Source organism: Styela clava, chromosome 11 (genome assembly GCF_964204865.1).
Source record: "Styela clava chromosome 11, kaStyClav1.hap1.2, whole genome shotgun sequence".
Classification (NCBI taxonomy): domain Eukaryota; kingdom Metazoa; phylum Chordata; class Ascidiacea; order Stolidobranchia; family Styelidae; genus Styela; species Styela clava.
The window spans coordinates 17479284-17494495 of NC_135260.1; the positions used below are offsets into that span (position 1 = coordinate 17479284).

Consider the following 15212-nt stretch of genomic DNA (forward strand, 5'->3'; position numbering starts at 1 on the left):
AGTGTTTTCACTGAAATTCCCAGCCCTGCCTGAGAGACATCATCAGATTCCAATATGACAACAAGACAAAATATTCACTGCATTTGAAAGAGATGGTAAACTCCAGCTAGGTGTTTAATCGTATTCAATTCAGATTTACCAATGAAGGTTTTAGCGACTGATGGATGAATTGTCAAAAAATTTATAATCTATCTACGAAAGGGAGAATGACTATAATGTGAAGAAATTCCTCGATATTGTTAAGAAGAACAATTTCCAAATCTCAGAAGTCTAGCTCGATGTCTCGCCTCCAACAAATATCGCGCATTGCAAAGAATGAACTGACTGTTTGCGTATTAATCGAAATTGATTGTAAATTTACATACCAAATCCAACGACTCCACCACGCAAAATATCCCAATGGAGATCGGAAATCAGTGAAGCTGTGCGTATTCTTCCATGTTAGATAACTAGCGGCAACCTTTTTATTATTGATTGGCAGAACCTTGATCTTTTTAACTATTTCAACTGGGGTTGGGCTCCCAATATTTAATTCCTATAGTTATCCCGTTGTCCAGAATGATATTTGATAAAATCACTGAAGATTGTATCTATAAACCTCAACGCAGTGCCGATATGGGAATGACGTCCTGTGATCGGTACGACCACGATTCGATAAACAGTTACCGATACTTTTCAAGGCGGCACTTTGTTTTCTACAAATAATCAAGCGATAGTAAGTGAAAGATTGCGCGGAGCATAAGAAGTAGGGATGGGGGGACTTTTCATCTGAGCTTTGCACCCTAAACTCGCGTCAAGCAACTCTTGACCTGGAGAAACGTTTGCCTTCATTTTAGTGAAAATACACCTATATTTTTAAGCTTGGGTCATGTGACAGCAGTGACCACTCGCAGATATGACTTCGCGCTGCGCGATCCTGTTTTTTGTCAAAAGAATGTAACAGAGAAAACAGGGTTTAATGCCAACTGGGAAGAAACTATTTTTTGCCTACGACAATGGTGAACCACATTGTCTGGTGTGCTTTCAAGTAATATTTGTTACGAAAGAGCATTATTCAAAGCGTCATTACAACACCAATTACGAGAAAGGCTATGAAGAAGCGATCCAGCAATTTAAAAAGTTTCCTATCATCTAAGTTCAGTTATTATGTCTTGTGGCAAAATATTGCTTTATTTCGCCAACGGAAAATGATCAACAAAGAGATTCTATGGAAGAATAGGATTATTATTATTACTTGTTATGATTATAAAAAGAAGATGTACGTGGCTCCGAATGCCCGTGATAGCAAATGTCCTGGTTGCAAATGTACGTGGGTACCAAAGTATGCCGGTGCAGATTATGGGTGCAAGTATGCCACCTGCAAAGTTTATGCAACTTACCGTGTTTGAACCTTGTTAGTAAAACGACATATATACTGGCAGTTTTTATTTATACCCATGCAGGCTCGTCAAGTGGACATATTTTTCTGTTCCATCCCTTAGCAATTTATACCTGTTCCATCTCATGGAATTCCCATTGAAATACAATTTAAAAAAAATAATTGAATATATAAAAATTTAGTGTCTACTATATAGGACTACACGGAAAACGACAAAATTTATTGACATCGATAACTTAAAAAATTCAGATGTATTGTCTAACTTTGACAATTTAGTATCACACTGGAAATTTTATTTCTGAGTCCACCTGCGCATTCAGCAAATTATCAATTTCCCGCTCTTCGACTGTTCTTAATAATTCAGTTAATCCCGCGGATTCCCGAACTCATTTCCTCCCGTTTGATGTTATATGCAGATCAAATGTACACATAGTTTATATACATAACAAACGCATGTAATGTTCGTTTTCGCAACTTGCTCAAGTAATAAGAGCGCTCTACTTCTGCCGATTACACTGGTATGACCGCAATTTTCGTACCCGCATTTAGCAGTGGAAATCTGTGTCCATTTTTCTAATAATCCAATGGTTGTGAATTTAGTTGCCGTAATTTTTAAGTAAATAATAGAAACAAGTATCTAAAGAAAAAAGAATGAGTAAAAAAGTAGGAAATACAAAAGTGTGCTATTACATCCCATGGGAGGATTTTTATAAGAGTCCTATTCTCATGAATATGCCTGTTTATACCTGGTCGCCGTTAACGAACCATAATCACGCAGTAGGACCATGGCCGAGTAGAAGAGCTGATAATAGTATAGTACAATATTAGTAAATAAAATTTCATAAAGTTAAAAGCTCATGTCATCAAGTTTTCGGAGTCAACTATTTGAGTCAGAAGTCAAAAATTTATTTTATAGTAAAATCTATAATCGCTTTTTTAATATTTTGGAGTCTGATGAAACTTCTTTTCTACTCCTCTTTACGATTTAGAACCCGATATTTCATACTTTGTTCGTGGCGTAATGCTTTATTAAATTAAATGTAGGTATTTGTATTTCAGCATCGATTAATTTCATATTTTCCTCTAACCCTGCCCGCTTTTTATTAATTTTTATTCCAATATGAGGTGTATTTCAAAAAAGTTTAACAAAAAATACCATTACTAAAAGTTTGTATTTTGAAAGTCTCAACCATTTTGTTTTTACGCCGACCACTTTTTGCCCGCCACGTGGCTGAATTAAAGCTGAGTTGATGTCTTGCGTTCGTCTTCGTCGACAACAATAGCTGCTTTATTGTCGTATCCTTCAGTCATTTTCTCTCTCCTGAAGAGATAATTTTGTTATTTTTTTAGTGTTTTTTTTAATATTAGTTATAGGTATAACTAATAATAATGGGAATGCGATTGTATATATATATATATACATAACGTTTTCACACATTAGACAATAATAGTACGTTTACTGGTAATCGCGAAGTATGTGAACCAAGATGGCGGACACCGGAACGTAGTATGTGTACCAGGTTGGGGTTAGGCCATCATTTCAGGTACAAGTACTGCGAGTCACTTGGCTAGTCCCCGAACTCGTAAAAGAACTAAAATAGGGAAAATTGGTATAAAATTATGGCCTAACCCTGACCTGGTACACATACTACGTTCCGGTGTCCGCCATCTTGGTTCACATACTTCGGGAGTGCCTGTTCACTTATTGCATAAAATTGATGCCGTATTGTCGCTAGAGGTGTGATAGATATCAATATTAAATACAAATAATATTTCAAATGGCCACCCGCCTTGATATGTCCTTTCCTGCGTAGAATAATTCTGCTTCTTCGATGGTTTCCATCATCGGTTTGCCTGTAGTGTCGCGGAAAGTCAGAGACAAGAGACCGCCAATCACTGCCACCGCCCCGAATATGGTATTCGGTAACCATGACACATAATCTTGAAGACCGATGATAAAAGGTGACAAAACGCTCCCAATCCTGGCACTCATTGAACCAAATCCTATACCGTTGCTCCTAAATATGGTCAAATCAGAATTGTGCTGAAGTTGTCAAGTTGAGGAATATTTGAATTAGTGTGAAAATTTTCAAACAGTAGGAGTGGCGTGAATCTTACTAAATTTATGCGCTTTTGATATAGTTATTTCAGAGGTTTTGGTAAAATTTGCAACCGACATTCTTAACATTTGATCGATTCTTGACTGGTTCAGGCCATGGAGAAATACATATATTTGTTTGACAGAATGCAGTACATTTTTACTTATCGACCATTTTGCATTATATATTATGCTTTCAGACTAAGTTGTCTATATCAAGAATGTAAGATTTATCGAAAAATTCTTAAATCTGAATTTATTTTGTATAATAAAATATTGAAATATTCACCTGACTACTGTGGGAAACAATTCTCCCGTGAAATTATAAATGACAGCAAACGATCCTGACACAAGTGCTTTTCCGATGAAGGCAAACACAACACCAACCAATATAAGGCCTGGAAGAATAAAGAAGAAATCACATCGCATAACAAACCATAAAATTCTGGAGAGGAAACCTGTTATGCTAGTCATTAATTGTACATGCTGTTAGAAAGCAAAGTAATTAGACAAACTAAATAATTACTAAAATAATGCAAAGAAAGTTACTTTCATCTCCATCTGCAAATGCATTGACAATTGTACTGACTAATAAAGCCACTCCTGCTCCAGTTAATGTAATTGTCAGCAGAAGACGACGCCCAACAAAATCCATGGTGGCGGCACAAACTGTATAGCTTGCAATTTCTAATACTCCAGCTAAAGAATAAATTGAAAGCAAATTTTAAATTAGAAAAATTACGCGTATATGCGAATTGGGATGCTATAAAAAAGTTTTTATTAGAATATTGTATGGTTTTGCATGAACAGGGAAGCTTTTGGTAAAATTTTATGCCGACATGCATCAAAACGGTTATATTTTTGCAAAACAAAGCTTCATAATCATAGAATACAGTAATCAGATACCGTCATTTGTACTATTATATGGATAAAACAATTCACCGTATATATTATTAAGAAATATGTCTCCTGCCAGAGATCCAGCGTTCAGGGAAATTCCATAATACACCATGCTGTTCACCGCCCTGAGAAAATTGTTTGACATAAGAAAGATTGATAAACTTATTCGTGGAAAATTACAGCACAGCTTAAAAGCATCATTTCACAATATTTTCATCAAGGAAACGTCAAATCTTGATCCTATTTCTAGGGCTATATCATTATGTCTCATAAAAAAGATTGAATTGTTTGTATACTTAGTTGGTTAGAAATTAGAATAGACATTACTGAAATGCTGTCGTTCCTTACCAGTTAAATCCAACTTTCAGTGTTACTATTCTCAACTTGGAATGTTTAAACAAATCTATCGTCGAGTAACTCGTGTCATCTGTTTCGTCATTCTGTAATGGTAAACATTGCATCTACGCCGTGCTATTGCTAGTATGAACTAATATAATATCTAATTGTTTTCTATAATAATTGCATGTGTTCATATGAATATAACGTTGTAGAGGCGGCCAGTCTGCATCCCAATACCGAAATTCCCACTTCGACTTGACATTTCTTGATTCCACCCGATTTCATTTTTTATGCAATGGTATTTCAGCAAGAGGAAAATTTGGTTTGTAGCGATATAATGTGTTAATATAATATGTTAACGAACCTCTCTTTCTTGGGCGGATTTTTCTGCTTCACTCCAAATATTTTCGTCCAATTTGACTTTGTTCAATCTTGCCATTATGGAGACAACCTACAACAATTCACAAAGATGTATTTACAAAGCTGCCATTGTGGAAAAATGAAATTAGCTTCGAACTAACTTTAATGAGGATTTTTTAGAAAGTATCAAGTTAATGAATTTAAAGGTCCGAGGATAACTTCTAATTGCCATTTGTTGCAAATATTTCCCAAAATTCAATGATGAATTATATCATTCCAAACATTCTACATTCTGCATATACTCAATAACCATTAAATTACACTAAAATCGAATAACTTTATATGTACGATTTTTTTTTCTATTTTTTCCACATTTCATGAATTTAAATACCGTCTCGATCGGTTGTTGTTGTGAATTTTCTTCTAACTCAACCTCCTTTAGTGTTGATATTTGTCAACCAATTGCTAGGAGATTTTAATCATAATATTCTCTTAAGCTATATTTGCTAACCATCTTAAAACTTTTGCGATACTGTTGTACCATTTAGGATAGTATTACGGTACCTTCTCGATAATGCCTTGAGAGTATACATAATTTATTTTAGATTCTATATCCAAGTTTTTTCATTTTTTGAAGACAAACCTTTTTTCCCTTTTTCTCTTTTCCTGCTGTAAAAAGCCATCTACCAGACTCTGGTACAATCAAAACAATGATTGCAAGCGGCGCACTCATAACTACAGCTCCTAGCTAAAAAGTAAGTGTGAACAATATTTTATATATAAAAACGAGCAGCCTACAATTTGCGTAAGAAAAAGAAGAATCACGCTAATTTGAATCATTGCACGATTAGGTAATTAAGAGACTGCTGAATATTTTAAAATTAAACCGAGTCATAACATTAAAAAAGTATCTAATGCATAAAGATTTCATTGAAATCCATAACGAGAATACGAACCTCCATTTGATGCCAATCTCGGTAAAGATATGCAATCCCAGACCATAACATGTAGCCAATTGCAAATGCCATTTGATAGGATATTCCAACGAGTGTTCGCCACTTGGTTCCGACCATTTCCATAACTGTAAAGTGGTGAAGTACGCATGAAGCTTACTTAGTATTATCTTATCTCATATTTTCTTCCTACAAGCACACAAATACTGTGAGTGGTATATATATATATATATATTACAACATGTGTTGCTGTTATGCAAATCTTGTTTTGTAACTTTTTTGGGTACCATTCTAATTAACGATAAAATGACAAATTTACCCACTGAAAATGCATTCATTTTGAATTTGTGCACAAAATGTATTCTATTGTTTACAGCATTGTAATCGGCTAAAACTACTATAGAATGCTTGCAAAAATTGTAAATGAATATTTCACGAATAAATCTCTGTATCACGTTATACTATAATATATATATTGACTTTGGGTGCATATGAACTGTAGGTATGTTGTCATGAAAATGCGCCTCTGGTATAAAATATAAAAGGTTCATACTATAGCAGAATATTGCAACATTGCATCCCATTGCAAATGTTGCCACGAGAAACCGAGTAAATGAGAACAGTTCAATCATGTTACAAAAGGCAACACCAAGCATCGAGAAGAGCATGCCATAGCATGTGAGAATTATAGTGAATTTCCTGCCGAATCTAAATTTAAAAGAATGTTTTATTGTAGTTTCACAATATACCCTTTTATTTACGGCAGCATAAAATATGTCATTTTGAGCATACTTTCAATCTAGAATAGACATGGGCAAACTACGGCCCGCGGGTGAAATGCGGCCCGTTGGGTAATTCAATATGACCCGCCTGATGCTGTCACAACCAAACTAAAACCAAATTTTGCTGTTTTAGCAAAAAATAGCTCGAGAAATTTGTTGGGATTGCGATTAAATTGCGTTTTGGCACGAGGCTTATTGTTTTCTTCTCTTGCTTTTGTAACATTTAAACACATAACATTTAAATATTGTCCATAAAATGTAACTTTTACTTCATACTTACATGGCCCGCCAGACCCGATGGGCAAAATTTTCAGCCCCTTGTCCGAAAACCTTGCACACCCCTGATCTAGAACATAACTTCTATGGTCCGAAACATATTCAACTTTCTTATATGATTACATAAACTAATATCAAGACTAACCTGTCTGCAATATTTCCAAAGAGTAGTGATCCAACAAACATTCCAATCATGTATGCCGAACTTGACAGTGAATGTGATATTCTTCTATCGCAGACAAGATCGAACTGAATGAAAATATCTCAATATAAACTCATTCTTAAAAGATGAGTTGTGACCTTGAAATCATGCAAAGCTGTATAAAAAGATTAAAGTTCAAGAGAAAACAAAATTATAAACAAATCCAAAATCTTTTTTGGCATGAACAAGATGCATGCATACCTCTGTTACTGTAGTTTTCTCAAAAGGACTATCGTTATAATAGTACTCGTCACAAGACACAAGTGGCTCACTTTTGTTCACACAGGAAAAATCATTTGGTCCAGAACATTCTGTTAAATCGTATCCGTACCTGTATACGAAAACATTGTTTTTCCTAGTTTGATCAATTTATTTAGCTGGTGAGTCTCTGTCAAGAGTTATTGATTAACGGCATTGAGTACGTTACAAACAATCAGGTCGACGTCGCTCATTGACAACGAATATAATTGAATTTGTTTGTTTTATCAAAAGACTACATGTAGTATTACAAGCCTGGTATTATTGCCATGAGGAAATTGATTTATTTACATGAACAAGAATTTGCATCCTTTTCAACTACATCTTAGTGTTACCTTTGACATGCATCAATTGGATTATTTTTGTCGTCGAGTGGAGTTGTTAGATTAAACAATTCTTCATTGGTCAAATTTGGGTAAAGAGAAGAGTTGTCTAACGGGTACATAAGACATCTAAAAACAAATGTATTTCGTTCAGCGTTAACGCCCTTCTGAAGAGGTCACTAATGTCAGCATTGCTTTTAGAACAACAGTTGTCTTGATTGAAGGAACTTATGCAAAATGAAAAGAAAAATTTGGTTATCAATTTATAATAATATTTATGTATAATGAAAATGTTCGATTTTTTGTTTTATTCGTGGTTATTATATACCAATCGTTCTGTTTTTTTTTTTTAACTAAAATATTAATTTTTGAAGTTTTATTTGATATGTGGGAACTCACCTGTACTCTGGTGTATATGACAAAAACACCGATGCGAGTGCATTCAGGCCTGATGGTATACCAAAATAACACAGTGATATAAAAACAATTATCTGGTACTTGCCAAATGTACCAACTCTTTCTAATAAATAGTCGAAGTCCAGCATATTTTACTTTTCACTGAAATAAATATGAATTAACTTCGTAGTGTTTTCATAAGTAATTTTATGCAACTTCTTATTTAAAAGGACGCAGCTACTTTTATCCATATTTGATGGATTCTAGTGTATTTTTTCAGAAAGCGTCCCAGCAGCAAAACATGTGTCAAACACATTTATCAAAGTTAACGGATCATCATATTCGTCTCTGAAAGACGATGAACTCTCGTTCAAATTGCAACACTACGGGATTTACTATAATTTCATTACTAGTTTGCACTGTTGACACTACGTCATTTGACACGATACCTTACATATGTAACAACATATCGAATAAAATACTATGGTTGCAATTAATATTTAAACCAGTCAGGAATATAGGTGATATTTAGTTATCAAGAAATACCGACAATAAATAATATGCAATTTAGGTTAATTTAAGATTTGACCTATACAAGAATAAAAACATTTTTTTTCGCGTTGTTTGCCACGTAAAGTATATGTCAAAAAACGTCATGTTTTTTCTAACATCGCATCCCTGCTTAATCATCAATTGAACCCCACTGAGTTGAATTTTCTATTGTAGGTAGTTTGTATGCGTGCGAGTTCTGATACACTTTTTGTGGGCATTCGCACAAGCGAAACTGGTATTTGCGGGTGAAAACCGTCTGAGAAAAGTGATTTTATGAGAATGAATCATTGACCGCTCAAGGTTCTCTGGAACAGATTCTAAAAAGATATTATCCGCCCACGGCTACATTTTGCCAATAACGTGGTGAAAGACAAACTTTCTCCTGTTTCAAGAATTGGTGTGGATTGTGGTGTATAGAAAAGTATTATCTCAATTCATATAACGTTGCAAACGAAGCTTTCCATAGCTGTAGCGTTGCATTATTATCGACTGATATTTTCTATTTCTATTGACTGTCGTTCGCCGATTCGCCTTTTATACTTATCTAAATTTGTGTACACTCTCTGTCACGACGGCTTCGCGAAGAAAGGTCTCAAAATGTTTGTCTTTGAGTCTTACTCTTTTTGTTGAAAGTATTCACTTTCCAGCATATTATACTCATGTCATGACTTTGACCGGTTCAGCAAAGATCAATTTATTTCCATTATATCATTTTTATATGTACCTAATGCAAAATTATTAGAAATTTACCCACAAACCGTTTCTCTGAGTCGCGAATGCTAGATATGGAACTGACGAAACTTGTTTCTTTGACTCGTCTACAAAAAACTGCCTTCTCATTAAAACTTCGTTTCAGCAAAAATTCGTTTGTTTAATACTCATTTTTCACAAAAAAAAATTTGCCACAATTGGACATTCTCGTTAGCTTTACCTCACAAAAGATTCTTATAATTTTTACCACTTTTTGACAATAAAAGCGGCGGCAAAAGGCGGTGTGACTTTTGTCTAGCAATATAGGCGCGGTCCACAGTTCTCTCCGAAGTTCGTTATACTTCATCCCAACGAAGAATAACTCAAGAACGCTTCCATATTATCAAGTATACTTATAAATTGAATAGACTCGTAATACCTGAACTATATATAATCGGAATCTCATGAAGTTTATGAAAGTTTTCGAAAACATATTTTTAAATTTCCAGCGTTTTTCTTTATGATTCATACTGTTTGTTGGATTTTTCAATAAATCATACCAATTTCTTCATAACATGCTATTATGCTATCTTTTCTGAATAGTTCGCACCGTGTAAACATTTTTACCTATTCTGGGACTCATACTATTCGCAATTGCGTAACCTCGTACGGAAAATATATACTACATATAGAGTTTGTCATACATGATTCGTACATCGGCGAACTTAAACGACATATCTGTGCGAGTATATTAATTAAATTGTTTTCTTTGAATAATCTCGGCAGTTAAATAAAGGCGTGCGCAGGCATGCACAGATTTTGTTTATATTTTCTGAACTTCAACCTGAAGACATACAATTACTTCAGAATTCCTAATATATATATTATCACCCTGTCAATTTACGATTGCTGTTTTGATGGATTTCTTCAAAGTATAATGGATAGGTTAGGATGACGACAATTGCATTCAGTAATTACAAAAGAAGCGCAAATCAAACAAAAGTTTATTTGCCTGGTATAAATATGCCCTGCATCTACAGTGTTTGCAATCATTGGTTTGTTATAGTGTGAAACGACTTTGTAAATTTATACGCCCTGTCGAACAAACTTAATGTGGTTATGGAAATTTACAAATCGAGGCTTGTAAATAATTTCAGTAATTTCACTTGAACAATAGCGCATTTAATGGTATAGGAAATATAACTTAAAACTTGAAATTTGCATTTGTGACAATCTCTGACGTGATAAATTCATTTTCTCAAAAACCACTAAGAAGTGGGTGATTACGGTCCAAACTTTAACTATGCTATATATTCGATCCGCAATTTCGATATATGATGAACTATATTCATTTAAATGCACTACAATTCATTTCTACCATGTCCCATCAGTGTAAAGTTAGTTAGTTAGGTTGCATGAACTATATTCACAAATTCAAATGAAAAGTTTAAAAACTAAAACAAATTTTAAATGATCTTGAAATTCATCCCGAATCACTTTCTGGAACAACAGAGGATCATGTCTATTTGAATAAAATTATTTCGTCTGTCCTATTATTGCCTAGTGCAAACAATAGTCTTGTTGATAACTTTTCAATAATATTAACACGCGGGAATGTAGAATATCGTTTGCATTGTACATTTATTTTCATAATATTTTCAAGTGTATGGCAAAAACGCTTTGCTTCTAACGAACGAACATACCATGAATGAATATTTTGCAAAAGGAAACAAGTTTAGAGATAAATATTTAGAGAGTAATTAAATTTGCCCTTCCTCGATTAACCTTTCTATTTGTACAGCTGATATTTTGTTCAATAGAGAATTATTTCGTCATAATGAGATATTTAAACACACCAAGTGCATGCAAGGGAAATGACGAGGCAAAAATAAGTCTCGATAATACAAAATATAAATGGTTAAATTAAATGTTAATTCTGTGCAATTGCGGTTTCAATATATTTTTTCCACACCATAATCGTATAATGATAATCAATCGTGTCAAAGGTTTTTGAAACGCTGAGAAATAATATCCCGATATCAATAATGGGTCCTTCAACGATATATATCAACGAAGGTCATTTTCAAAACATTTTTTTTTAATCAAAGTGATTTTTCACCCTATTGCACATATTGTATCAAGGATTAAAAAAATAGTAGAATGAAAGTCCTTAGTTTCCAAAATTTCAAATCCTTCACCCTTAAAAAAACAGAAAAACGAATTGGAGCTCGGCTTTCTTGTATTTGTATTATTCGGGTTCACCCGACTTTCTCGTATTCTTTTTCGTTTTATTTTTATCAAAATCTATGGTTAATTAAATATTTTCAGTTGCCGTTTCGTTTATGACAGAGTTTTAGTGTAGTTGCAGCAATCAGAAAATTGACAAACATTTATCAACCAAAGAAGAATGAATGCAGGTAGCAGTCGGGTAAGGGATTGTTTAGTCGTCAAGGCAGGGCTAAATGTCATGCTATGCCCGCACAGTGATACCATAGTTGTACTTAAAATATGGTTCGCCTGCGGCTGCTTCACTAAATAGGAATTGCAATGCACCATTTTGCCATATCTTGAAACGGTGGGAAACAGCTTCGATCAGTATATTTTTCGAACCGTTTTATAAACAGAAGCAATTGGAAAGGTATCCTGAGATATTACACAGTCATTTGGTCAAGCCTGATCTAACTCTTATATTTATTTTAAAACAAAGCCGCGGTGCCATAAAATCATGCATGCATGTCGACACTGTCAAATGAAATCGTAACGATTAATTATCATAGCGGTAAACACCAACCCAAAAATTTGATGATAATTTGTTTTTAAAATCAAAATATATTGTGGGTATAAACGCATAATTAAAATAACTTTACAATAAAATAGGCAAAAACTTGGACAGATACTTTCAATATAACAAAACACGTAAGTCAAACTACAAAAAACAAAAACGAACTAAATTTGACTTAAGTTCAATTATATTCCTCTTACTGGGTCCACGAAATGTTTTGGTATAAATTAACAACAAAGTCATCATTCCAATCAATTACGGAAAACGGGCAAAAACTTTATCTTTCTGACGAAATAATTATAACATTATAAAAACGTTTACGAAATTCCCCAAAATAGTGAAATTCAGATATGATCCTTTTTTGAAGCTCAAAAATAGTTGATATGATAGAACAACTATAGCATATTTCCTATTATATAACCACAATAACCAACACAATAGACGAATATTTAAACCGAAGTCAAACAGTACACTAACGATATATCAACAAAACTTAATCAAAAACAACTCATTTTGACCCCAAAGTAAATCCTTGTCACGCAACAACATTATTTTCAGTACTAAAACAAATTTTTCCAATAATTAGCATAATAAATCATGCTCATTTTTTGAGACACATAACATCATTTGTAGTTCTAGAACAACTTTTTCCAATCAAATAACGAACTGTTGAAGATCAATCAAATTAGCATTTTGTTGACTGTGCGAACGAAACCCCACTGTCAGGCTGATCAAGGCTATTTGATTTTACCAATTTCTTAAAATAATCCATCGTACCTAAGTTTTCAAATGTTCACCAAGTTAATCTTGGAACTGATTCATGTGATACAGCTGCCTATTTATCATCGTTTACAGCTGAGAGCACAACCTGCGTAAATCGCAACTGGAGACGTACATTCGCACAAAAGCGCAATGAATAGAAAAATCAACCGATCAACAAACAAAGACTTGAACCTAACTATATTCAAGTACAAATAAATTTAAGCCTGCACTTATATTTGATGTTTGAATCAGTGATTTCTTTTATTTATTCTTGGGGTCATTTTTTTGGTGTACGTTGTATTGTGATAACAATCTAATGAACCTGTTCGAACTTTATTTTATTTTGTACCTCTTTATTCTCTGGTTGTAGCTCCTCGTCTATTTTCCCACCAGTATCTTTAACACCTACTCTCTTCGTCAGTTCGGAATTAGGTGGCTTGCCTTGATCTTTATAATGTACTAATTTTGTTATAAACTATTTGCTAGTTTCCATAATGAGTAAGAAATCAATGTATACAAATTCCCACATGTAGATTATGTTTAGAAACTGAATTCATAAACGGGTTTACAGACTTTTCGACCCACGGACTTTTTGGACCACGTGGTGGCATAAAACGGTATAGGTTATGAGTTTCATTTTTAGTCACCTTGGGTGTTGTTTAAAAAGAATAGTATATGTGGATATGGGAATTGGTGAGCAGTAGGAGCTTGCACAAAAGCAGCCACTGTGTGCACGTATCCGTGGAGATTAAACACAAATGCTCAAAAGTGAGAAAAAATAGGAAATGTTGGTATGTATTTGTCATGCGAATTTTATGTGGTCTTATTTTTATTAAATGATGTGCACTTCCGAGTAAATTGAAGATTGATTGGAATACTCAAAATTGGGGGCTCCCGAAGTATGCGAACCAAGATGGCGGACATTGGAATGTAATATGTGTACTAGGTTAGGGTTAGGCCATAATTTTAGGTATAAATACTACAATACTACAAGAGCGGGAGGATCTTGGCTAGTCTTCAAACTGATAATAGGACTAAAATGAGGAAAATTGGAAAAAAATTATCGCTTAACCCTAACCTGTTACCCATGTTACATTTCGATGTCCGCCATCTTGGTTCGCATACTTCGGGAGCACCCAAAATTGTAACCACATCCTTTTCCAGTCAAGAACTGTTCCTGCTAGTTCAAGTGAAGACTTACTTAGTAGCAAGGATATGTTTGACTCCTGTACCTCGTAGAGAAGATATGACTTTTTTTTTCAGATGTTCATTTAACCTGGCGATGTAGTTACACAATAACTTCCGTCCACATACAATTTTAGTACAATCCGTGTCAATTATTGCTATAGGGCAGCGGTTCCCAAACTGGGTCGCAAAAGGAATCTAGTGGGTCGTGAAAAGATGTAGAAAGCTTTGATTAATTATACTGGTTATTAGAATCGGTGGTGGCGACTACGTAAATCTTCAAAATTGAATTTAAATTCTAATCTGTGAAAGTTTCCATTTTACGATCTTCTCGAAGGAACAAAAAAACACAAAGAATGACCATGTGGCTTTTTTTTACGCATAGCAGTTTCGTACACTGTAAAGCACTTCTAACCGTGTTTCCCTGAAATTTAGACAGGATTTAGATTTATTTTCTTTTGAAGAACAACACTATGTTTTTTTTTTGGAAGAGGTGTTTTGGTCGATACATTAAAAATAAAAATACATTGTAGAAAAGCACGAGATTTTTTAATAAACATATGAAAACCGACATCCATTGTTTTTATTTGTATTTCCTATAAAAAAAATCAAGTGACAATAATCATAATTGTGATATCACACAATCTTGAATAGTGGGGTGAACTTCACCTTACCTCAGGTTATTGAACCTTTCCTCTCCCACACATGTTAAATTTATTTGAAGGGTAGGGTTTAATTAAAATCATTTTTAAAATTCAAATTAGGTCTTATTTTCAACCAGGTATTATTTTCGAGGAAACACGGTAGTTTTGTGATGATTAGCCATTGCTGTTGTTATGTCCTAAAAATTAAATGGGTCACCATGAGATGTGGTAATAAATAGTGGGTCCCAACTCTAAAAAGTTTGGGAACCACTGCTATAGAAGCATTTATTAGCCCAACGCATCTTTGAATCACAATCGGCACATTTTGAAAT

The 15212-nt window shown here is 34.0% G+C and overlaps 1 protein-coding gene across 1 annotated transcript; it reads right to left on the reverse strand.

Moving 5' to 3' along the window:
• Positions 1 to 1575: 1575 nt before the first annotated feature.
• LOC120347479 (organic cation transporter protein-like) lies at positions 1576 to 8426 on the reverse strand. The gene is made up of 14 exons (XM_039417478.2): positions 8269 to 8426; positions 7882 to 7998; positions 7490 to 7619; positions 7232 to 7335; positions 6582 to 6736; positions 6032 to 6156; positions 5719 to 5823; positions 5080 to 5166; positions 4725 to 4816; positions 4419 to 4501; positions 4026 to 4175; positions 3766 to 3874; positions 3169 to 3396; positions 1576 to 2699 (listed from the first exon to the last, which is right to left on the reverse strand). The coding sequence occupies exons 1-14, from the start codon at positions 8412 to 8414 to the stop codon at positions 2615 to 2617; spliced, it is 1716 nt and encodes a 571-aa protein (XP_039273412.2). The 5' UTR covers positions 8415 to 8426; the 3' UTR covers positions 1576 to 2614.
• Between the last annotated feature and the right edge of the window lie 6786 nt (positions 8427 to 15212).

Excerpts from the sequence above, each read along its gene's own strand:
- LOC120347479 (XM_039417478.2), bottom strand. The coding sequence starts at position 8,414 with ATGCTGGACTTCGACTATTTATTAGAAAGAGTTGGTACATTTGGCAAG. Across the intron at positions 5,824-6,031 it reads GAGATTGGCATCAAATGGAG|CTAGGAGCTGTAGTTATGAG; the intron begins GTTCGTATTCTC and ends CTTACTTTTTAG. Across the intron at positions 2,700-3,168 it reads GCAGGAAAGGACATATCAAG|GAGAGAGAAAATGACTGAAG; the intron begins GCGGGTGGCCAT and ends TTATCTCTTCAG.